The sequence below is a fragment of the Myxocyprinus asiaticus genome, chromosome 1, assembly GCF_019703515.2.
Source record: "Myxocyprinus asiaticus isolate MX2 ecotype Aquarium Trade chromosome 1, UBuf_Myxa_2, whole genome shotgun sequence".
Classification (NCBI taxonomy): domain Eukaryota; kingdom Metazoa; phylum Chordata; class Actinopteri; order Cypriniformes; family Catostomidae; genus Myxocyprinus; species Myxocyprinus asiaticus.
In genome coordinates this window covers 22,689,337-22,712,904 of record NC_059344.1, presented here as the reverse complement: position 1 = coordinate 22,712,904, position 23,568 = coordinate 22,689,337, and the positions used below count along the sequence as shown (strand labels likewise).

The window sequence follows — 23,568 nt, the reverse complement described above, 5'->3', positions numbered from 1 at the left end:
GTAACTGACCTCACAATCTTACAACCAGACAGCCAACTATTTGGCACCAGATGAAAATCATGTTGTTTCATTTAACTTGGTTCTGGTGGGTTGGAGAACGCACACAAGGTGGCGCTGCCATAGAAACGATAGATTTAGGGGCGTAATAACTGAACGTTTCACGACAGCTTACTTCACCAATCAAAAACGTAGACACGCCCTAACTGTGGTTCTAATTTACCAATAGAAACTCCCCAAAATAAATGACAGGAATAATAACCAATCAAGGTCATTAACGTCATCTTTGCGCCCGTTCTAACCAATCATACCTCAGTATGTTAATTTAACTCATAAGTATACTTCCTCGTTTTCAGTATGGCTGCGCATAAACGCATGTGATATTTATTTAGAGAAATAATTAATGTGTTGTAATAGTTTTCATTTCGTCTCAAAGCTGCTGTAGAGTTTTAGGTGTGAACCTTCGCGATGGGTCTGTTGACGATCTTGAAGAAGATGAAACACAAAGAGCGTGAAATGCGACTGCTGATGCTGTATCCTTTTGATAGAGAACTATACGTGCATTTGAATGAATATGTCCATAATAATTCCTTTCGCTGTACGCATGTGTTTGTTTTTGTCCTAGTCTGTCTGCACGTATTTTATTCTCGACTCTGATTTCTCCGCATGATTAGAATAATATTGTTATCATACGTGACGCAGAAGAGACAGTTGTGGTCCCTGACTTCACCTTTCAGTGGTCTTGATAATGCAGGAAAGACAACCATCCTGAAGAAGTTCAACGGCGAGGATGTCAGCACTATTTCTCCAACGTTAGGCTTCAACATAAAGACGCTTGAGCATAGGGGGTAAGACGAAGGCCTGTTGTTTCTGTGCACATACTGTAAATGTTCAGGATAAAGTGCTGCATTGTGGGTGTCCTTGGTTATACACTTAAACAGTGCTTACCAAAGGCCTTCTTTTAAACATTGAAACACGTTTTTGATTCGCATTATGCAAGGGATTGAATTTTATTTCATAGCTCTTAGGAGAAAGCAAGATAATTCAGTGACTGCATCTAATATTTTACTTCGTAAATAGGAAAATCATGAAAGGGATAGACATAAGCCTTGCCATTATGTCTTGGTGTCAAGCAAAGAGCACAAGTTATTGTTTAGCAGTAACTTACCCGATGCCTCTATAACACATTGCTTCATTAAAGGAGTAGTTCACCCATTAAAGGGGTCATGACATGAGGAATACATTTGTCCTTGATCTTTCAACATACAAGAGGTCATACTATTAAAACTGACTGCAAGTTTCAGAACTCAAAACTTTCTCCTCACTGCAAAATGTGCATTTGTTGAAATTATTTAATTACTTTTACATTTGTATACAGTGCTGTGAAAAAAGTATTTCCTGATTTCTTCTATTTTTGTGTATTTTTCATACTAAATTGTTTTAGATCTTCAAACGAGTTAACATAAAACAAAGGCAACCTGAGTAAATGCAAAATACAGTTTTCAAATATATAAATCTATATTATTTTTATTTTATTTTTTTCTCCCCAATTAGGAATGCCCAATTCCCAATGCGCTATAAGTCCTCGTGGTGGCGTAGTGACTCACCTCAATCCGGGTGGTGGAGGACGACTCTCAGTTGCCTCCAGGTCTGAGACAGTCAATCTGTGCATTTTATCACGTGGCTTGTTGAGCGTGTTACCGCAGAGACATAGCGCGTATGGAGGCTTCACACTATTCTCCACGGCATCCACGCACAACACGCCACGTGCCCCACTGAGAGCGAGAACCACATTATAGTGACCACGAGGTGGTTACCCCATATGGCTCTACCCTCCCTAGCAACTAGGCCAATTTGGTTGCTTAGTAGACCCGGCTGGAGTTGCTCAGCACACCCTGGATTCAAACTCGCGACTCCAGGGGTGGTAGTCAGCATCTTTACTCGCTGAGCTACCCAGGCCCCCAAATATATATAAATATTTATTTTTACTGAAGCAAACACCTATATCACCCATGTGAAATACAACTACCCCCTTAAACTTAACTGGTTGTGCCACCTTTAGCAGCAACAACTGCAACCAAACGCTTCCGATAACTGGAGATCAGTCTTTCACAACGCTGTGGTGGAATTTTGGCCCACTCATCTTTGCAGAACTGCTTTAGATCAGCCACATTGGACGGTTTGAGAATGAAGTGCCCGTTTAAGGTCCTGCCACAGCATCTCAATCAGGTTCAAGTCAGGACTTTGACTAGGCCACTCCAAAACTTGAATTTAGCTTCTTTTGAGCCATTCAGAGGTGGACTTACTCCTATGCTTTGGATCGTTGTCTTGCTGCATAATCCAGTTGCTTGAGCTTCAACTCACAGACTGATGACCGGACATTCTCCTTTAGGATTTTCTGGTAATTTCCCTTAATTATTCGCCCTGGTCCTGAAGCAGCAAAGCATCCCTACAACATCACACTACCACCACCATGCTTGACCATTGGTATGATGTTCTGTTTGTGGAATTCTGTGTTTGATTTATGTCAGATGTAACAGGACACCTGTCTTCCAAACAGTTCCACTTTCGACTCATCAGTCCACAGAACATTCTCCCAAAAGCTTTGAGGATCATCAAGGTGTGTTTTGGCAAAATCCAGAAGAGCCTTAATGTTCTTCTGGGTTAGCAGTGGTTTTCACCTCGCCGCTCTTCCATGGATGGCATTTTTGGCCAGTGTCTTTCTGATAGTGGAGTCATGAACAGTGACCTTTATTGATGCGAGAGAGGCCTGCAGTTCCTTGGATGTTGTCCTTGGCTTTTTTTTTTTTTAACTTCCCGGATGAGTTGTCGCTGTGCTCTTGGAGGAATTTTGGAAAGTCAGCCACTTCTGGGAAGGTTCACTACTGTACCAAGTGTCCTCCATTTGGAGATAATGGCTCTCACTGTGGGTTCTTTGGAGTCCCAGAGCCTTTGAAATAGCTTTGTAACCCTTCCCAGACTGATGTAATTCAATCACCTTTTTCCTCATCATTTCTGAAATTTCTTTCGACCTTGGCATAGTGTGCTACTGGGTGAGACCTTTTAGCCAACTTCATGCTGCTGCTTTTTAGTTCCATTTATGTGCCGATTTGATTGAACAGGGCTGGCAGTAATCAGGCCTGGGTGTGTCTAGTCCCCATTATGAATGCAGTTTCATAGATTTGAGGATTTAGTAACTAAGGGGGCAAATACGTTTTCACACAGGCCCAGTTGGTATTGGATAGCCTTTTTGCTTCAATAAGTAACATTATCATTTAAAAACTGTATTTTGTGTTTACTCTGATCGCCTTTGTTTTATGTTAGATTTTGTTTTAATTTTTGAAACAATTTAGTATGAGATATAGACAAAAAAAAAAAAGAAATCAGGATGGGGCAAATACTTTTTCAAAGCACTGTGCTGCTTTTCTGACACTACACTCAAAGCGCTTTACATAGAGGGCAGGGGACTCTCCTCAACCACCACCAGTGTGCAGCATCCACCTGGATGATGCAACGGCAGCCATAGTGCACCAGTACGCTCACCACACACCAGCTGTTGGTGGAGAGGAGAGTGAGCCAATTCAGGAATGGGGATTATTATGAGAGATTTTTAATGATCACAGAGAGTCAAGACCTCAGTTTAACGTCTCATAAAAAGGACTGTGCTAACTAGGGCATCACATGTGAAAAGGCTTTTTTTTACAGTATTGTGTCCCCAGCACCCTCAATAACAACTCTTCCAGTAGCAACCTTAGTTTTCCCCAGGAGGTCTCATTCAGGTACTAAACCAGTCTAGAGCTACAGGGTGATATGGCTGCTGACAAAAACCATGGCTACTTCCTCCACATTGTGATGTCACACGGTGGTAGACATTTGTATCTGTCCGCCTCCACAACAACACATCAAGAGGTGTGTTCAACTTGAACTGCGCCTTGCGCAATCTTCAACGAGTTTTCCCGGTTGCTGTCAGAGGAGGATTTGAAAAGAGAGCCTTCAAGCCAAACACTTTTGTGCTTCCCGTCGTGTGCTGAAGGATCAGTCATGGCAGATCACGTGATGTTATGATGTGAAATTCTGAAAGACAGAGATTTGAATTTTACATGCAAAACCCAGAAATACTTTTAATTTGAAAGAGTTATGTGATGCTTAATACAGTGCCTGCTGTGTACAAGAAAACAGTCCAATAAAAGCCTATATTGTTTTAATACCAATAAAGGAGTATTTTTCATCATTTTGAATGTTTTTCTTTGAATAAGCATATTTCTATGATAAACATAATATAACATGATATACATTGATCAGCCACAACAATAAAACCACCTGCCTAATAATGTGTAGGTCCCCCTCGTGCCGCCAAAACAGCACCAACGCGCATCTCGGAACAGCATTCTGAGATGATATTCTTCTCACCACAATTGTAAAGAATGGTTATCAGAGTTGCCGTAGACTCTGTCAGTTCGAACCAATCTAACCAGTCTGGACTGTTGTTCATGAAAATCCCAGGAGATCAGCAGTTACAGAAATACTCAAACCAGCCCGTCTGGCACCAACAATCATGCCACGGTCCAAATCAATGAGATCAAATTATTTTTCTCCATTCTGATGGTTGATGTGAACATTAACTGAAGCTCCTGACCCGTATCTGTATGATTTTACAGATTTTTGCACTGCACTGCTGCCACACGATTGGCTGATTAGATAATCGCATGGATGATTGTTGGTGCCAGACGGGCTGGTTTGAGTATTTCTGTAACTGCTGATCTCCTGGGATTTTCATGCACAACAATCTCTAGAACATAGACATGACCCCTTTAATGAATTCTCATTATTTACATACCCTAATGTCACTGCAAAACCATATTAATTTTTTTCTTCTGTGGAACAAAAAAGGAATTTAAAAAACCACACCTCTTTTCTCCATATAATGACCATGAAAATGAACTCCAGGCTGTCATGCTCCAAAAAGGACAAAAATGCACCATAAAAGCATAGTATAAGTAATCAATGGTACTTGTGCACTATTTTGCAATTCATCTGAAGGCATGTGATCCCTTTGTGTGATGAACAGATTGAATTTGAAGTTGTTATTCACTATCAAATCATTGATCAACTCCGGTAAACAGCGCACAAATCAAATATGCAGACACGTCAATAAAATTAAAACTCATTGGTTCTTGCGTGTCCCATGACCATATTTTACCATATTTGATTTGTCCACTGTTTATCTGAGTTTATCAGTGATTTAAGAGTGAATAACAACTTTTGGTCTGTTTATCACACAGTGATCACATGCATTCAGAAGGCTTAGAATATAGTGCATTAATTGCATTGACTACTTTTACTGCGATTTTATGATTATTTTTAATTTGTTCCTTTAATGTTCCACAGAAAGAAAAAAGTCAAATGGGTTTGGAATGACATGAGGATGAGTAAATTATGACATGCACACCAATACACTGATTACTCACAAATATCTGTTTATTTAAAAAATCTTACATAGCAAGAAAACTGCGTTTACAAGAGATTTAAAATAATCTAGTTTTTCTCTGCTTTTGACATCAAACCGTGAAGAGGCATGCACACAACACTTGTGTACATTGGATTAGCCGGTAAGAATGTCGATAGAGGTGTTTGCATGCAACGCAAAATCGGGATAATGGGCAAAAATCTACCCACGATCATTCAGTTTATTCTTTAGCCATTTATGACTAAATGACAGGAATGCTGTTTAATGCGTTTACATGACCGCACACGTTATCAGCTTAAGCATAATCGGTTAAAGAATGTGCATGTAAACGCGCTTAATGACAGTTTGCATATATGGGTGAACTATTCCTTTAAATGGATAGATCACCCAAAAATCTCTCATCATTTACTCACCCTCCTGGAATCCCAGATGTGTATGACTTTCTTCAGCAGAACACAAATAAAGATTTTTAGAAGAATATTTCAGCTCTGTAGGACAGTACGTTGCAAGTGAATGGCTGCCAAAATTTTGAAGCTCCAAAATCCACATATGAGCGACATAAAAGTAATCCAAACAGCTACAGTAGTTAAATCCATGTGTTCAGACATGATATGATAGGTTTGGGTGAGAAACAGATCAATATTTAAGTCATTTTTTTTATTATAAGTTCTCCTCCCTTCCCAGTAAGGGGCGATGTGCACAAGGATATAAATCACCAAAAACAGGAGAAAGTGAAGGAAAAAGAACTTGAACATTGAACTATTTCTCACCTACACCTATCATATCACTTCAGAAGATACGGATTGAACCACCAGAGTTGTCTGGAGTACTTTTATTTTGCCCTCATGTAGATTTTGTAGCTTCAAAGTTTTGGCACCCATTCTTCTATTTTTCTAAAAATCTTTGTGTTCAGTAGAAGAAAGAAAGTCATACACATCTAGGATGGCATGAGGCTGAGTAAATGATAAGAGAATTTTTATTTTTAGGTGAACTATCCCTTAAGGCTTCTTTACATTTCATATATGCATAGCTGTGATTTATTGCTTTGCTCATCTCTCACTCTTTTTCTTCCATCGAGACTAGGTTTAAGCTAAATATTTGGGATGTGGGAGGTCAGAAGTCATTGCGATCGTACTGGAGGAATTATTTTGAGAGTACAGATGGACTGGTGTGGGTAGTGGACAGTGCTGATAGATTGAGACTGGAGGACTGCAGGAAGGAGCTGAGTGCTTTATTACTAGAGGAGGTGAGATTGCCAATATTTTTAGTTCGACGTGATGACACAGAATGTTTGAAATGAAATTATCTGGTTTTGCAATCAGTTTACCCATGAACCATTAACACTTTATTGTATGGTAAAAGGGACATGCCATATGTTACAATTAAACCAGATTGAAATTGTTGAAATGTAACCGGTTTTATTTTATATACACTTTTTATTATTTAAATCAATCACCTTGAAGTGTAAGATTGATTAATATAATAATCTTAATTTATTTTCTCATGAACAGCGACTAGCAGGAGCCACTCTACTGGTTTTTGCCAACAAACAGGACCTGCCTGGTTCTTTATCAAAAGATGCTATACGAGAGGTGAGCTGCTTTTTTTCACTGACAGATGCTGTGATTTTAGTTATTTCAATTTCACTTGCATGGTAGGCCCTATCTGTGAATGATCAGTGACCATGGTCTTGTTTTCTGAATTCTCTCTGTTAATCTGTACAGATTTTAGCCCTTGATGACATTAAGACCCATCACTGGTGTATAGTGGGCTGCAGTGCAGTGACTGGCCAGAATCTACTGACAGGTGTGGACTGGCTGCTTGATGACATAGCAGCTCGGATCTTTACAACAGATTGATGGACTAAACATTTCAACACATTTTGCAGATAGCTTAAGCCATTTTGATGTTTTTGTGTACTTCACTTTTCAAGTTATAACAGATTAACCCATTAAAAACCAAGTTTTTTTTTTGTCTTCAAAACTTGCCTTCTCAAAAACTGTCAATACACCCATTTCCCACTTGATTAGGTCTTGTCTCTGGTATCTTTTCATTAAAATGTCTGCTGTCACTCCAGTGCTTAAGAAATCAGGGTTGCTTCTCATTTCTTAAATTGCGCTCCCTTGCTCCTCCGTCCTTGAGTCTGTGAGTGTGACCTGGAAACCAATCAAAGTCCGGCATCATGATGTATCAATTCTCTAAATGCACCGCGATTAGGCAAGGACTGAGTACAGAGGAAGCTTGAACAAGAAAGCATAGGAGCATCCTATGCGGAAGACTTTTTGGCACCTGACACACATAAATTCTCCTCTCCCTTCACATCTTACACAAGTTTTAACTCATGTCTTACCTTTGCAGTTTAAATAAACCATAATGGTCACAAACTTTTACAGTGTTTCTTGAATTATTAGGTTTTATATTGAAAATATCAGTGAATCAATTTCAACAACATACTGGCAAGCACTCTGTGGCAATGCAGCTGCACAGAGACTGAGCTGATAGATTAATCCTAAGGCTTAAAATAATTACAGGCCAGCCTCTTTTAAACAAAGTGTAGTTACATTCATGCTCCATTCCAAGTGGCACAAATAGTGCCTTTGTAGGGCACTTCTGAAGGATGAACAATCATCATAGCCATGCTGTAAGGTTTTTCCAAACATAATTCCCAAATAAAAGTGACTTGTTTTTTTATTATTATTATCCCCTTTTCTCCCAATTTGGAACGCCCATTTCCCACTACTTGGTAGGTCCTCGTGGTGGCACGGTTACTCACCTCAATCGGGGTGGCGGAGGACAACTCTCAGTTGCCTCTGCTTCCGTGACCGTCAATCCGTGCATCATGTGTCTCATTGTGCGTGACACTGCAGAGACTCACAGCATGTGGAGGCTCATGCTACCCACCACGATCTACACACAAGATCCACTAATTGCGACCACAAGGAGGTTACCCCATGTGACTCTACCCTCCCTAGCAACCACACCAATTTGGTTGCTTAGGAGACCTGGTTGGAGTCACTCAGCACACCCTGGATTTGAACTCACAACTCCTGGGGTGGTAGTAAGCATCAATACTCACTGAGCTACCCCAGCCCCTGACTTGTGAGTTCTTAATGACTAATTGAGCCCCACCTTCCAAAGCTCTCACAGTAGATGGTAAAGTCTTGGAAAGGAACAGGGCATTATCACTACTCAATGGAATGCACCTTATTTCTACAGGGTTGCTACAGTCTTTAAGACTTAAGACCTGAACAAATAAAACTACTGTATCTGCATACAAAAACAAAACCACAAAATAATGTATCACAGACTCTTAGGCAGGGGCACACATTCAACATGGCCTTAACATTGCTTATCAGTAAAACAGGGTAGGATACTGTATGCAAGTTTACTCAAAGACATGTTTTCCACATATACAGTACATCACATTAAAACATATGTACCATTATAGAAATAGAGGTAAACCAACATGGATTTTGCTGATACTATGCGTTGATCTGATTCATAACACAGAAATTACTTTAAATGCTGAAATACACTGGGGACTCACATTTTGAAATGCTTGCCTCACCTCACTTTCAAGCTGCTTTTACAATATAAAAGTAAACATTGTTATATTTCATCAGCACTACAACAGTTGATCATTAATAAATCAGCTTATAAACGTATGGCTTAATGACTGAACTGCTTTGCAACAGCTGGAAACACCCATGTTTGAAAATACGAATCACATTCACTTTAATGCATGCAAATCAAATTTTAAAGTTTGATATTCACATTACTTCATATGACACTTCCAGTCTTTCAGCCCCTAAATTTAAGACCCCTTTAAATGATTAAGACTTGTATCATTTAAGACTTTGACCTTAAACTTTGGAAAACTGAACATTTTAGGACCCAAGATCCCTGTTCTATGAACCTTCAGTCTGGACTTTGTCCCCTCTAGAACACTTGCAGCCCTTTGACAGGATAGTAGAGCCTCCCTGGCCCCTAGCTTAGGGTTTAACAGTTGCCATTATATGGTTAATACTAATAGCTTAACTATTGGCACAGTTCTCCTTAGATTCATTCTCAGAAATGCAGGCACGCTTTTATTGGAAAACTGCATGTCATGAGGGTATAACCTTAAGGTTCAGTCTTTAGCCTCTTTACACAACTTCCTTTGGGATAAATATGGATTGGCCCATTTACAAACTTGTGCCATTTAGTCAATGCCCGTTGAGGAGCCATCCCATGGGTTTTAGAAACGGCTAAGTCTACAAAGTGGTGTTGAAGACAACAGTACTTCTGGTGTCACTTACACTTTTAAACCAGTGACAACCCAAATTCACAAGTCAATGGGAAAAGGTTACATCTTACAATATAAAAGGAACACATTTGTAGGCATAAACTTGAAGGCAGTTTTATTTTTCAAACACATCAAGTTAAATCACAAGTGCTTAAAAAGGGAAAATGACAACCCATGAACAGTCTAATATCCACCCTTAAACCATGTAAAAAGGCTTAGTTTTGTACTGTGAAGCTCCATTGTTGGAATTACAGATAATAAAATTAGGGGAGAGTCACAGCAACTGAAGAGTACAACTTCCAATACAGCTACCTGAAAGAAAAAAAAAAAGTTAGAAATCGGCACCTTAAAACCTTCAAATTATCAGAGGGGTACCAATCAGTCAAATTCAGACTGGGGTGGTATATTCAAATCATTTAAAAATGTTGAACATTAAACCATTACAACACTTGAGCACAAACCTTTTTAGGTAAGAAAAGCATCTAGCAATTCAACCTCAGAAATCCAGAATAGTACTTGGTTCACACAGCCATGGGAAAAATCTGAAAAAAAAAAAAAAAAAAGCGAACTTCAATCTTGGTTATGTACTGCTCTTATTTCACTGGCTAAAAATCTCTATTCAGCATCCCAAATGACTGAAAATCTTTGTCATGGACATTTTTGAAGTTAAAAGGAAAAAAGTGAGGGAACCCTGACAGCACCAACCATCAGGCACAAGGAAACATTCAACATAGGAGACAAAGTATGGATCAGAGGGGTTACCAATCTGTCATGACTTTTCAGCCTGGGGCAGTAATCACAATTTATCACATCCCTATTAATCTGCATCAATGCCTTCAATCTTGTTTACGTACCTTAACTTGGACAGCAAAAGTTCACTATCAGCCAGACATGGAGACACCTGAGGGGGGGGGCAGAAACACTAATGAAATATTCCACTTTAACAATTAAAAAAGTGAAACTCCAACTACTGAGGTCAGGGTGTACCATTCAGTCAGATAGCATCAGACTGGGGCGGTAATCATGTCATCACACCTACTAGTTCACAAGTTATGCACCAAAAGTCTAGTAATTATACCAACCTTGCCAAATTCAAAAAGGTGCAAAACATCCAGGGGAAATTGTTGCAGAACTAAAAAGGAGCATGCAAGAACAAATTAGGAAATATGCAGTGTAAAATTAAAATTTACACCAAAAGGTAGTCCTCCTCAGACAGTTGGTAACCCCAACAAGTCATCCCCTTATTGCCCAGGCAACACCAGTGGGTTCACCTTTTCAGGTTCTGGTATTGACACAAGGCGTAAGACGTGTGCAAGTTACATCATAAAAAGGACCAACTGTAATGAATGATATTGCAAGTGTAAACCTGACTCACCTCTTATCTGTACAGGCAACGTCATGTACACCACCTTTAAATGAAGAGTCTTCATGTTATTTCATGTGCATGAACTACTTCAATGCAGAGGTAGCAGTACTGTAACATCAGTTACAAGATGAATCAACAGGATTTCAGACGAACGAGATTCCAAAGTAAATCATCAATGTTACAAAGAGACAAGAGTATTGACTGCACACGGAGCATCTGTAGAGACCTCACCTGATAGACACTGAGGATTCAACCCATTCTTTTGGGTATAGCACAATGCTCCTGCAGGGAAGACGACAAACTACATTAGAACAAAAACCACACATATACAGCCAGAATGATAGCAAAGTCTACAATCTCTCAGGCGTTCACGACTTTTCATATAGGATCAAAGTGAGCTAAGTATCTTCATCACAGAGAGTGCAACACTAAAATTTTCAAAAATAAATATCAACTACCTTTGCACAACCCAGAGCCTTTGGTTTTTGCCCAGGTTACTTTGTGCAGACACCCCTAAAAGAAAATAAATCCATGCAAGATTTAGATTATGCCACTGCAACAAACCAGGATTCTTTGATCAGGGCTTTGGTGACTAAAATACCATGGGGCAATAATGCAGTCCAGATATTACATGGTTTGACCGGTTCATTCTCTCAAACCATTCAGATGGGGGGGGGGGGGGGGGGGGCGAAACCCTCACCAGAAGAGACAGGGACTGCACTCCTTTAGTTCAAAAGTGGAACCTAGAGAGGAGGATTGGAGAGAGAAAAAGGTAAACATAGCAAGAGGCATTGATAGATAAAGAAAAAAAAGGAAATCTGTCTGGTCAGACTTTGGTTACTATAACACCATGTGACAAGTCGGTCATCCAGCTGAGGGGGGGGGGGACCCCATTAAATCACTTCAAACAAAGCTGAAAATATAGACTACGCACATGTACATATAAAAAATAAATAAAGTCCTCACCATATTAAGAGGTCCATGGGTACCCAGTGCACTCAGGTTCATTTGTAGGCACCCTTATAAATATATACACAATTTTAAATACAGCAAAAGAGAAAACACTACTCTAGTCACTTGTATTTAGTCAGAATATTAAAAAGGCAAACATCACTGAAACTCAGACATATGCTTGTCATTGAAATCATCATTCAATATTCAGACTACAGAAAACCCATCAACACTGAAGAACTTACATTAAGTTAAAAGGCCTTGACCTCATTCCAGCAGACCCAATGACAACTGCAAAAACAAAACTACATTACAAAAGGCTGAATTCACAGGCAAGTCTAAGAACTAGCTTAAGAAACTAATATGAAAACAGACCTCATTCAGAGTAGCACCCTTTTTCATTGGGCAGGAAGTAAAGAGGCTGTGAGGGGAAGCACTCAAGTGTCTTTAAACAGTATGAACTGTGTATAGTTGAATAAAAGATCCTATATGACTAAATCAACTTTTCTGGGCCCATTTAAACCATAAAGACAGTTAAAGCAAGTCTACCCTCAGTCTCACAGGGCTGTAGCTAATGAGTGGTCCAGGGAGGACCAAGACAAATTCTAAACTGTTAATATTTAAGGGGCCCAGTCCCATACACAGTCAGAGGGCCTAGAATTCCTTGCTTCTGAAGCCTCTATCATTCCTGTCAGAATCAGATGAACAGCTACTCTGGAAAAGGTCTGTGGGCTAGATGGCCAATGCTACTCAGTTAAGAACAGTTACTTCAAAAGTAATTCAGGAAGAGAGAATTCTTAAAGTCATCACAGTAGCATTGCAGCTGTCTGAAGCCATGCGTTCACAATATGAATGCTGCAGGTGGTACTGGCATGCAGGAGACCAAACTGTTGGGCCAAGCTTAGAAGGCTTGTTTCATTCCCTTGTCGTCAAGCATGCATGGAAGCACGTTACAACACTCAAATGTAGGAACTAAAATGACTCGATGCGTTTTTTATAAACGTGAGAATGTCTAATTAAATGGCATATATTAATATGCACACCAAAATAAAACTCACCCTCCCAGTCCATGCACTGCAGGTTCATCCTGGTCTGTATGGCTGCAAGAGAATACTTAGTTAAGACACGTGCTCCCATTCGCAACTTCCAGAACACGGAACTTTACTCGACAATTCTCATTTTAACGCAAAAACAAGAGAATAGCGCGTCAAATCTCTCGTTAGATAAATAAACAGCAATCACAGTGTTTCAGTACAGGTCTGTGAAAGTTATCTTTACTGAGAGCACAACCAGAAAAGCAGTAGAAAGAGACAATTTGGAAGTAAACGCCATAAATATGTTGCACTTCAGATGCGTAAGCATATAATATGTTGATAAATTGTCGTAAACCGCAAATAATATCTGTAACTAAGCAAGGATGGTTTTGGATTCAGATTAGAGACTAGCAAGCAAAAAAGCTAAGCGGTTCACCGCCATGCTCTCCACTAAAGCTACAATATAAGACAACCTTAAAAGGCAGAACAACCCAAAAGGGTTATTTATAACTAGCACCTACTATTCACAAAAAATAAAATAAAAAATAAAAAATTAAATACAACAGAAACATTACAATGGATTAAAGAAAGAAGCAGTGATATCTCACCAATACAGAAGCAACAGCAAAATGGACGAAGACAAAGTCTCGGCGCTTTTTATTCGTGTCATCACGTGAGATTCACGCCCACTTTACAACAACCAATGAGATTTAACAGGTTACATTAAAAGCGCGAACATGGTTCCTTATAAACTCAAATAGAAATAAACGAATAATTGTAACTGTAAAAAGTATGGATAAAAACGGTTATATATAACTAAAAACAGTGGAACAAAACAAACCGAGACAAAGCACAACACTGGAAAAGCACTCTGTCACATGTTGCAACAGAGTTGTATTGTTGTAGTTGAAAAACACAGATGAGAATTAGCATTTTGGAGCCATGGGTTCCCTTTGGGATTTTCCTAAGGGTTTTTATAATGGTAGTTTTGGATTCATTAAAATAAGTTCTGTGGTAAACATTACTTTCAGTAATTTTTTCCTCATTAAAAAAGTTTAACTCCTACAGACATCAATTGTAATTTTGAAGGATATGTGTAAAATCATGAGCACTCACATTAAAATGAAGATTTCAGGCATATCAGTATACTTATAAAAGCTGTTTTATTCTACATGGAGAGGGTCCACACATGGGAGCTGCCATTTTAGAATCACATGACCAGCCAAATAATACTCGCTTAATCTCAGTAACCGTCCTGTTATTTGACACTTTCACTCATTGATTAAAGTAATCAAGGCTGACTGTGAATACTACATATCTACAATGGCATCTGAAACTGAAAACTCTTGATTTTAAATGATGCTGCATCCAAGACACTAGGTGTCAGTGTAAGTCCACGATGACACAAAGACAAAAGTTACTGAGTGCACCTTTAAAGCTGTAGTATATAACTTTATCTGTATTAGAATAATTTCTTCTATCCCAGCTTAATATGCAGAGACAACTATAAGTAAGCCATTTAGAGGTTTATTTTCTTGAAAACTGTAAACACTGTGTATTTTTGGCCAGAGACTATTTAGCAAATATTTATTATTCAGAAAACTGTTTTGAAAACATTGTTTATTTTTGCAATTCCATTTGGTGGCGCTAGTGTTGCAGAAATTACATACTTCAGCTTTAAGATACTTGGACATTTGGTTCTACAACATAAAATTACACACACTAATACCCCCAAACATAAATTATGAAGTAGCTGTGGGGTTTTTATGTATGTTGCTAACAAGTAGCTAGAGAAGAACTACTATGGTTTTCTATTTCGTCAGGCACAATCACATGCTTGTGGTATTTGTAGTCATTGTCTAGTAACTCATTAGCGACATACATTTTTTAAAGGGGTCATGACATACTTATTTTTTTATATATATTTTTATTATCTTCCCTGAGGTTCACTTATAATGTTAGTAAAGTTTTTTTTTTTCACCAAAACAGTCATAATTTTAACATCATATGATTGTTTTCCACCCTGTCTCTGGCCCTCTGTCAGAAACACTCGGTTTCAAGCTCTCTGGCCCTTTAAGACTTCGGTGTAAATGCTTACTGTTATGATTGGCTAACATTGTGCATGACGTGCAGCCCTTCCAATACGGTCGTATTTGAAGCACAATTGACAGAAAATAAAACAATTTTACATTATAATTTATAAAAACATATTTCAGGGTTAACACATAACACACACCCAACATATTTCATCTGAATGTATCAAAATGTTCACTCTATCAAACAATCATGACATTTGAAACATTCATGAATGAAACTGGTTACTCACGGTTTTCTGGTCTAATAGTATTTTTAACTGCCCCATCTTTCAATTACAGTTCCTTTGCAAAGCTTGAATAATATTTTGACTGGTTCACAAGAAATCCATGCTGATTTGAGCCCAGAAACACAGACAATCCACGCTGAAATGTTCTGAATATGAAAACATAATACAATCCATGGTGATGTTGGGTGCTTCAGAGATGCTGGTCTTCACATCTCACATCTTCCGTGTTTGGTTACACACAGGATGACTTGTGTTTCTCCCAGTCAGTGGCAGCAGCAGAATGAGACGTGTTTTTAAATGTTGTGCTTGTACCACTTTTAAATCGTGGCGCACATAGCTGGAAACACATCGAAATGATCAAAGACATCCATTTAGTGCATATTTACAAAAGACTAACAATTAAAAATATCGCAGATGGGTGCAAAAACTGTCCAGGATGCGGTTCTAGAGGGACAGAAGCCTGGCCCCCCAATTGGACCCCCCGCTCACCTAATTTTAAAATTTTTTTTTAAATGTTGCAAATTTATGTAGCTAATGAAAATTCCTGAAATTAACACATTTCTTTTGAGACAAAATACTAATTTATCATTTTCAGTTTTGTTTAAGGTTTTTAAATCAAAACATTTTCAATAACTGTCCAGTAAGTGAAAGGATGGTATTTGGGGTAAAAAGCCCCCCTTTTGCATGGGCTAAAGGCCCCTATTAACATTTTTTTTTTTAAGTGGGGTGAATAGTTTTGTTTTGAAAAGTGTTCAGTGTGGGCTTACATTGACTCATCCAATCATAATAGAGATTAGTTTGTTTATAGAATATTTGAAATGTAATAAAATGCCAAATGTGTTTGAAATGAACAGGAAATGGTTGACTTTTTCTGAAGTGGTTATTTTGAGTTAGCATCATCTTAATTTGTTTCTCAAAAAAGCATCTTGCTGTCTCTAAATTATTTGCATCAGTTGACAAATTGTGCCCTATAACTATTGCCCGGGATCTATACGATATCACTTTAAACCCCCTAAGGGCCTTTTACCCCAAGTGTGGTAAACACCTTTTTTTAAAAACTGAATTTTAAACGAAACAATCTTCTGTCATTATTTCTTTTCACACAAATTATGTTGCTCCATCAATATAATAAATATGTATATATATATATATATATATATATATATATATATATATATATATATATATATATATATATATATATACACACATATATTTTATTTTTACCTTGATAAATTTTGTGACCAGAAAAAAAAAAGCAAAATTCCTTAAGGGGTGCCTTTTGCCCCGTTGTACCCAACAATGACCTCTTATATGTCAAAAGATCAAGGAAAATATTATGACCCCTTTTAAAACAAGGCAGCTTCAAAAGTTGTTTGAGGTATGACTGATTGTGTCATTTTAATTTATGTTGTAGACCAAAACATCCAATCATATCTAAGTAATGTTTACCACAGACCTTAGTTTACTAATAATACATTGAAAAGCATCATTATAAAAACCAATAGGAAATTCCTGAAGGAACCCATGAAGAATAAGCCTTCCAGGATCACCTACAAATTGACATCACAGCTGTACAGCTCTATACAGCTGTGATTTATTGAGTGTTGAATCATGACTTGCTAAAGAAAATCTCTTTTTATTTTCTTACTTTTATTTTTTTTTTATTTATTTTTTTTCCAATCATCACATTTTTCTTTTTTCACTAGATGGCACCATTTTTGTAAGATGCGGGTACTTGTACAGTTAGTTTGCTATGTTCTGAATAGCATACCACCATGTATCATACTCTATTCTTACTTGTTCTGCAGTATGCAGTGTATACATTTTCTGCATGAAATACCTGGATGACCTGCCACATTTATCAAAACATGCAGTATAGTCTACAACAGCACACATGCAGGGGATGCTGTATCCCTACAATGTGTTCAACTTCCATCTCCAGAGTGATGAATGAACCAGAAATAATATTAGCCTCAGCCCACATTTTTAACATTTCTTTCCTGACTCATTATTCGATCACACTGTCAAAAGTTAAGACACTTTCACAAAAAACTTGATCAAAAATGCAAAATAACCATTTCCCCCCTGAGATTATAACTAGATGCCATTACCTGAATTAAACATGCTTCATAATTAGTTCATGTGACAACAATGTAGCATATATCGTTTGATTGTTCATCATTGCATAATGCATACCTTTTCATATAATATTTTTTAAAATTCAGTAAACAGTCTGCTACCATTCCATACCAGACATAGACAAAGAGAACAGCAAACTGACAAATGTGTCCTCATGGCACGGAGGCAGTATTGTAGTCTATGAAGAGTTGAAATCTATGAAGGCACTATTATTGCTGTTTGAAAACATTACCTAAATTTTACCTGTGGGTATCCCTCATGGGCGATAATGCATACATGTAATAATTGTTTACATGTAATAATTGTTTAATCGGTTTTTAATAATGCAAATTTGGTAGAATTAAACTAAATTGTACATAGAACAGAATTGAGTGACTAAGGTTTCTTTCGTTTCACTTACACACACACACACACACACACACACAAAGACCAAATTTTTCTTTACATAAACCAAATGGCCAAAAAAAAAAATAATTAAGAAACTGTGGGTTTGTAAGAAAGATATACAGAAGCCAAAAGACCTCTTCACACTAATTATTGCCTCAGTCATTTACGTATATACTTCAGTGCCAGTGATGTTATTGATAACAATTTAGAAAAGCTTTTTGAGCGCCCAGATTTGTTTTTGAGAGTTAACCCTTCGATTCATCTTTGTAATCTTTGGAAGAATTTAAGTTCATGGCCAAAATACAGGAACTCCTCAATACTGTTCACAGCTCAAACATTTTGATCACATCCAGAATAGAAAACTATCTCCATGCTGGATAATTAAGGGTATAGGCCACATGTGTTCCTGCGAGGAAACAAAGATCAGCTACACGCCCCTGCTAAATAGTGCTGCGATAACAAATGTATACGCTGATAAAAAGTTCAAATATTGAGCCCTCATGTCAGGTTACATAATAATCAGTTTAAAACAAGATCAGCACTGATCAGTTCTATGCAACAAAACAATAGATATTAAATATGTGAGCACATTTATATTAATCAAAGAAATTACAGATCAATTTGCACATCAACAGTCCATCTGTTATCTGAATTCTGCCAAAGCACAATTCCTGTTCATTTTGGTTTTGTCTGATGGTGAAGATGAAGAGGATGATGATGAGATAGGTGTCAGCGTCACACTATACAGATTGGCAACAAATGTCTCCCATCCTCGACGCAAAGCTCTGTCCAGAGCCTACAGAAGAAATGAAATAGAAAAGAAATTATGTCACTCTTACAGTCACAAAAAAACAAATTCTCTTGTATTTGAACAGACATCATTGTTTGTTCATCAGGAACATGTTAGTTCTCTTGGTTGGGGTTATTGACCATGCTGTGGCAAGGAAAGAATGTGCCCTCAGTAGCTGAACTAGAGGTCATGGAATGCAGGTGAAGTGACAGGGTCTTTTGATTGTTTGCAGAACTTCCTCATCAGAGAAAACGCTTCAACCAAGGTCACCTTGCAAAGGTCTGGACTGAATAGAGTTGTTGTCCCTGAATCACTTACATCTTTCCTCTGACTATATAAAGTGCAAACAGAAATCGGATAGTGACGTAACAGAGGGATAGAGAAGATAGCCAATAAAATAAGAAAGTGTAGGATAAAAGAGGGCAGAGAGAAGCAAAATATTCTCCTAACATGCAGCAATGAGTGTTTAGGAAGAGCGGAGAGATGGAAAGAAGAGACCAACCATGGTATGTTGCAGCAAATGTAAACAGTTATGGGGTGATGGAGTCTTATCTGGTGGCACTAATAGTCTGCTTGTTTCCGCACACTGTAGTAAAAGAGCTTTACACCAGATGCTCCCCGAAATGTTCCCTTTTTGAACCGCAGATGCTTAAAGCATTTTAAATATTTAATTAATGTTGACTCTTTGTCATATGAGTTAATGTGATGAATAACTATCTGTGATACCTTCTAATGTGATACAACTTGTGCATGGAGCATGTGGTAATTGCTTAAGTCATTAAGTTCTGATCAGATTCACAAAGAAATCAAGACTGAAGAGTATTAAGTTTCTTAAGCTTTATAAGCCATAACCTTTCTCACATATTTATAAACCATTACAGTTATCATTAAGATTAAGGGGTTAGGGTTGGGTTAAGTTTAGGGTTAGAATGAATGTTCATGAATGTTTTATGAAAAGACATGGCACTCTTTAAATACATGTTGTTTGTATATGTTAGTTAAGGCAGGTTAACATGTACTAATAATGGACAAAGTTTTTACAACATTTATTATTCTTGGTAAATGTTTCTAGATATTGTAGGTCTACACTTATACACTTTAACATTAAAAGTTGTATGTGGTATTAATGCATAATGAACTAACAATAAACAATAGCATATTTATAAATTAATGTTAACCAAGATTAATAAATGCCTTAAAAAATTACTGTTCGTTGTTAGTTTGTGATTCCTAATGCACTAAATAATGTAAACTAATAGGACCTTCTCTTAAAGTGTTACTAAATAAACTGATCTCAGCAGGTCACGTCCACATTAAAACGTTTTTTTTATTTGAAACCAAGTTAATTTTGCTACATTTACACTTCTCTCATACACTAGGACATCTTTTTCCTCTATCAAAAACAGACGCTCTCCAATACCACATACTTTGGAAAACAATGACGTTAGGATATTGAAAACACAGTTTTCAAACGAAAATGGATTAGTGTGGATGTGGCCTCAGTACCAAAACACACAGCCATCCAGACATTCTATTAACAGCCAAATCTCACCTTGTGATAATTCTTGAGAGTGTTCCTCTTTACAACTTCCATTGATTCTCCATCCAATTTACTGTCTGTCTTTTTCTCTTTTCTTGTATCTTCTAGTTCAGTTTTACACTCTCTCTTTCCTGAAATCAAAGTCTGATCATCTGCATGCTCCCTCACAGAGAACAGTGCTGGTTCTGCTTCTCTGCTGTCTGCTGCTTCCAGGGTTTGGGCCACTGCTGGCACCTCTGGATTTGGATCTACAGAGGGGCTCTTTTCAGTCTCAGTACCTTCACTTTCTTTCGCTGAAAAAGATTTGTTATATTTGTCCTTCCTAGAACTTTTTCTGCTCCATCGCCGACTCAGTCTGCTTGGCTTTCTCTTCAGTAAAGTGGTCCCATCGTCATCCATCATTCCCAGGTCAAACACATGGTCATCCTCTTCTATCCAACCTGGGGCCGTCATGTTGTCTTGGCTGTTTCGGATCTGTCCTCTGGTCTCCGGTTTCCTCAAGGTTCCCATCTGGTCTTCTGTGGGTTTTCCCTCCACCTGTACATCATCTCCACCCATCTCATTGAGGCGCCCATAGAATCCATTAGCCCTGTCCAGGAAAGGAGGGGAACGAGGGGCCTTGTTCTTTTTGGAGCTCTTGCCAATAGTCATGGTCTTGTGAATTCAGAGAGATGATAAACCAGTTTTTACAATCTTAAGAGGAAGGAAGAAGAAAACAAGTGACTTTGGCTTGTGGTGGTGGTCATCTGTTAAAAATGTTTACTTTGGAAACAGAGCAGAAGAAACATGACATTCATCAGCTTCTGGTTTTCAAAAATATCAAAGATTCTACAGAAAATCACACCTTCCTTACAAAAATTCCTTACATAATTAAAGGGAAGAAGAGGAAGAAGAAGAGCAGCATTTCTCGGGCTACTGTCGAAATGAAATACGCTGAGGATTATCTCTCCCTTCTATCCATCAGTGTGTTTATCAATCATGTCATTATAGGAACACTGTTCAAAGTTCAATCTGTGTGTACATAGCATATCAGTAAGTTCCTATTTAGGGATAGTATGTCTCCTGAGTGGACAAAATACCCACTGCTTTATCACTCAGATAAGATGAAATCTCTTTTTAGACTCTGCTTGGTCTGTGACACAAAATCACTTACAAAAATGTCATACTGCACAGATATTTAAATAGAATCATAATTAAATGTATATATTATTTTTCCATTATACCACAGGACTGTTGAATGATTGATTCTGATTGGTTGACGGACGTTCTAAGGTGTACAATTATTTTTCTATGAATTAGTTCCAGGTCTTGACTGCATAACGGTTCCATATCAATTCGCCAAATTATTTCAGTTATTTCAAAGAGCCCTACAGGCTACCACAACAAAATAACCAATTAAGACAAAGACACTGGCTAAGTACAGTACATCGGATAAGAATGACAAACTGTCTATAATATCCTACATTTATTTCAAATTCGGTTGTAAAACGCCCTCGTCTCCCCCGCACTTACACACGCTCACACACATGCATACACACACACATGCACACACACACACACACACAATACCTTGTTACTCCAATGCCGAAAAGTGGCCCATCCTCCGTTGCTAGTTCTAAAGTAACGCTTTCGAACTAGCAACGAAGGCTTGAGCTGTATCAAAGCAAGATACACTTGAACAAAACAACAGTTTCTATATGATCTCAAATATCTGTGGGAAACACTTTTCGAACTAGCAACAAAGGCTTGAGCTGTATCAGAGCAAGACGCTAAATCCGTGGCGGAAGAAATAGTTCCACTCACAAGAGTGTTTTAGGGACCAAAGCCAGAAAATGTCTTGAAATATAAAACCCTGAACGATATATTAAGTTGTGGTAACCGTGGCATAAGCGGAATAATTGACTCCGGCCCGTTGAATTATTGAAAAATCTCCGCTGCGCGTCGTGACCACATTACCACCCCGGGTATGCATTATTTTTTCAACAATTCAACAGTTCGTTGTCAATTATTCCTTACTTATTCATATCAGGAAGTGCATTAGTTTGTGGAATACTTCACATATTTTAACAGATAGCAAAACAAAGATGATTAATATTAGGAATTACATTTTTAATGTGTTTTTAAGCCTATAATTTGCATATTTGCTTTAATTATTGATGACTTTCAGTATTCAAAATACTTTGATGATGAATATTTTAACATACAGACAGTGCTGAGGTTTTTATTTAATGTTTTTGTTTGCAATGTCCTTAGCCACCCATGAGATCTGCAGAGATGTTAGGTTAATTTGCAGTTGTGCTTGTTTAAAGACACTGGTAAAACTTTAATATACATTTAGAGTTTTAACATTAGTTAACAACATTAATTAACATGAACTAACAATGAACAATAATTTTACACCACTTGTTAATCTTGGTTAATGTTAATTGCAACATATACTAATACTTTTTAAATTATAAGTTATGTGCTAACATTAGTTAATGCATTATGACCTAACGTTAACAAACAATGAAGAATAATTTTTTTAATTAACATTAACTAAGATTAATACTGTAAAAATGTGTTGCTCGTTGTTATTTCATGATACCTAATGCATTTATTAATGTTAACAAATGTAACCTTATTATAAAGTGCTATAAAGACATCTTATTCATTTGCAATTAAAGCTGTTTTTGAAATGGAACTGACCAACTTCAGCATTCATAGTTAAGTTTCTGTAATAGTACTATGTCAGAGCATAGGCATGATTTGGAATTGTAAATGGAATTTTACATGATATTTTACATTAGTGTATATTTCAATGTACAAATATTCAAACAGAGCATATTAGGTTGAGCGACTTACCTGTTCACTGTCTCCCGTGACTCTGCTCTCTCTCTCTCATTGCCCAACTCACCTTACTCTGACACACACAGTCGTCACACTGTCTGAATCTGTCATCATTCAAGCAAACAACTGTAGCTCTTCCCCCCCCCTCCCCCCCCTTTCTCTCACGTTTTCTGTTTCATTTAATAAACCAAAGAAAGTCAGCAGCCTACAAAAAAGAAGCAACACTATACAATTGTGTTGAGAAGAATAGCATCTCAGAATACTATTCTGAGATGCAGGTTGGCGCTGTTTTGGAGGCACAAGTGAGACCTACACAATATTAGGCAGGTGGTTTTAATGTTGTGGCTGATCGGTGTACTTTACATTTCACTATCGGATATATAATTAAATTATATAATGTTTAAATACCAACCTAGCCCTAATGGAAAATCCATCTTAAACTGGTAGCTATGTTTTG

At 37.7% G+C, this 23,568-nt stretch overlaps 2 protein-coding genes, 1 long non-coding RNA gene and 5 other non-coding genes across 10 annotated transcripts; 1 reads left to right on the top strand and 7 right to left on the bottom strand.

The window, feature by feature from the left end:
- Positions 1-322: 322 nt before the first annotated feature.
- LOC127434311 (ADP-ribosylation factor-like protein 2) lies at positions 323-7,851 on the top strand. The gene is made up of 5 exons (XM_051686995.1): positions 323-530; positions 735-845; positions 6,548-6,710; positions 6,976-7,056; positions 7,189-7,851. Exons 1-5 carry the CDS (start codon positions 466-468, stop codon positions 7,321-7,323), a joined length of 555 nt encoding a protein of 184 aa, XP_051542955.1. The 5' UTR covers positions 323-465; the 3' UTR covers positions 7,324-7,851.
- A 984-nt stretch (positions 7,852-8,835) lies between these two features.
- Positions 8,836-13,710, bottom strand: LOC127434382 (uncharacterized). Of its 2 annotated transcripts, none has more exons than XR_007896040.1 (11): positions 13,125-13,710; positions 12,312-12,357; positions 12,082-12,134; positions 11,717-11,858; positions 11,574-11,628; positions 11,347-11,397; positions 11,125-11,158; positions 10,832-10,881; positions 10,604-10,650; positions 10,211-10,291; positions 8,836-10,061 (listed from the first exon to the last, which is right to left on the bottom strand). It is a non-coding gene; the product is annotated as an uncharacterized LOC127434382 (long non-coding RNA). The 2 variants fall into 2 exon arrangements; XR_007896030.1 differs by having other exon boundaries at positions 11,816-11,858; positions 13,125-13,706.
- LOC127449302 (small nucleolar RNA SNORD31) lies at positions 10,107-10,175 on the bottom strand. Its single transcript, XR_007898709.1, has one exon. It is a non-coding gene; the product is annotated as a small nucleolar RNA SNORD31 (small nucleolar RNA).
- LOC127449296 (small nucleolar RNA SNORD31) lies at positions 10,720-10,789 on the bottom strand. The gene has a single exon (XR_007898708.1). It is a non-coding gene; the product is annotated as a small nucleolar RNA SNORD31 (small nucleolar RNA).
- Positions 10,953-11,079, bottom strand: LOC127449307 (small nucleolar RNA SNORD22). Its single transcript, XR_007898710.1, has one exon. It is a non-coding gene; the product is annotated as a small nucleolar RNA SNORD22 (small nucleolar RNA).
- On the bottom strand, positions 11,471-11,535 carry LOC127449288 (small nucleolar RNA SNORD29). Its single transcript, XR_007898706.1, has one exon. It is a non-coding gene; the product is annotated as a small nucleolar RNA SNORD29 (small nucleolar RNA).
- Positions 12,812-12,881, bottom strand: LOC127449292 (small nucleolar RNA SNORD26). The gene has a single exon (XR_007898707.1). It is a non-coding gene; the product is annotated as a small nucleolar RNA SNORD26 (small nucleolar RNA).
- Positions 13,711-17,055: 3,345 nt separating the features above from the next.
- On the bottom strand, positions 17,056-23,171 carry LOC127434197 (uncharacterized). 2 transcript variants are annotated; one of them, XM_051686872.1, is made up of 3 exons: positions 23,127-23,171; positions 20,295-20,975; positions 17,056-18,748 (listed from the first exon to the last, which is right to left on the bottom strand). In XM_051686872.1, the coding sequence occupies exons 2-3, from the start codon at positions 20,931-20,933 to the stop codon at positions 18,596-18,598; spliced, it is 792 nt and encodes a 263-aa protein (XP_051542832.1). In that variant the 5' UTR covers positions 20,934-20,975; positions 23,127-23,171; the 3' UTR covers positions 17,056-18,595. The 2 variants fall into 2 exon arrangements, with proteins under 2 accessions (XP_051542832.1, XP_051542748.1); XM_051686788.1 differs by lacking the exon at positions 23,127-23,171 and adding an exon at positions 21,149-21,487.
- Between the last annotated feature and the right edge of the window lie 397 nt (positions 23,172-23,568).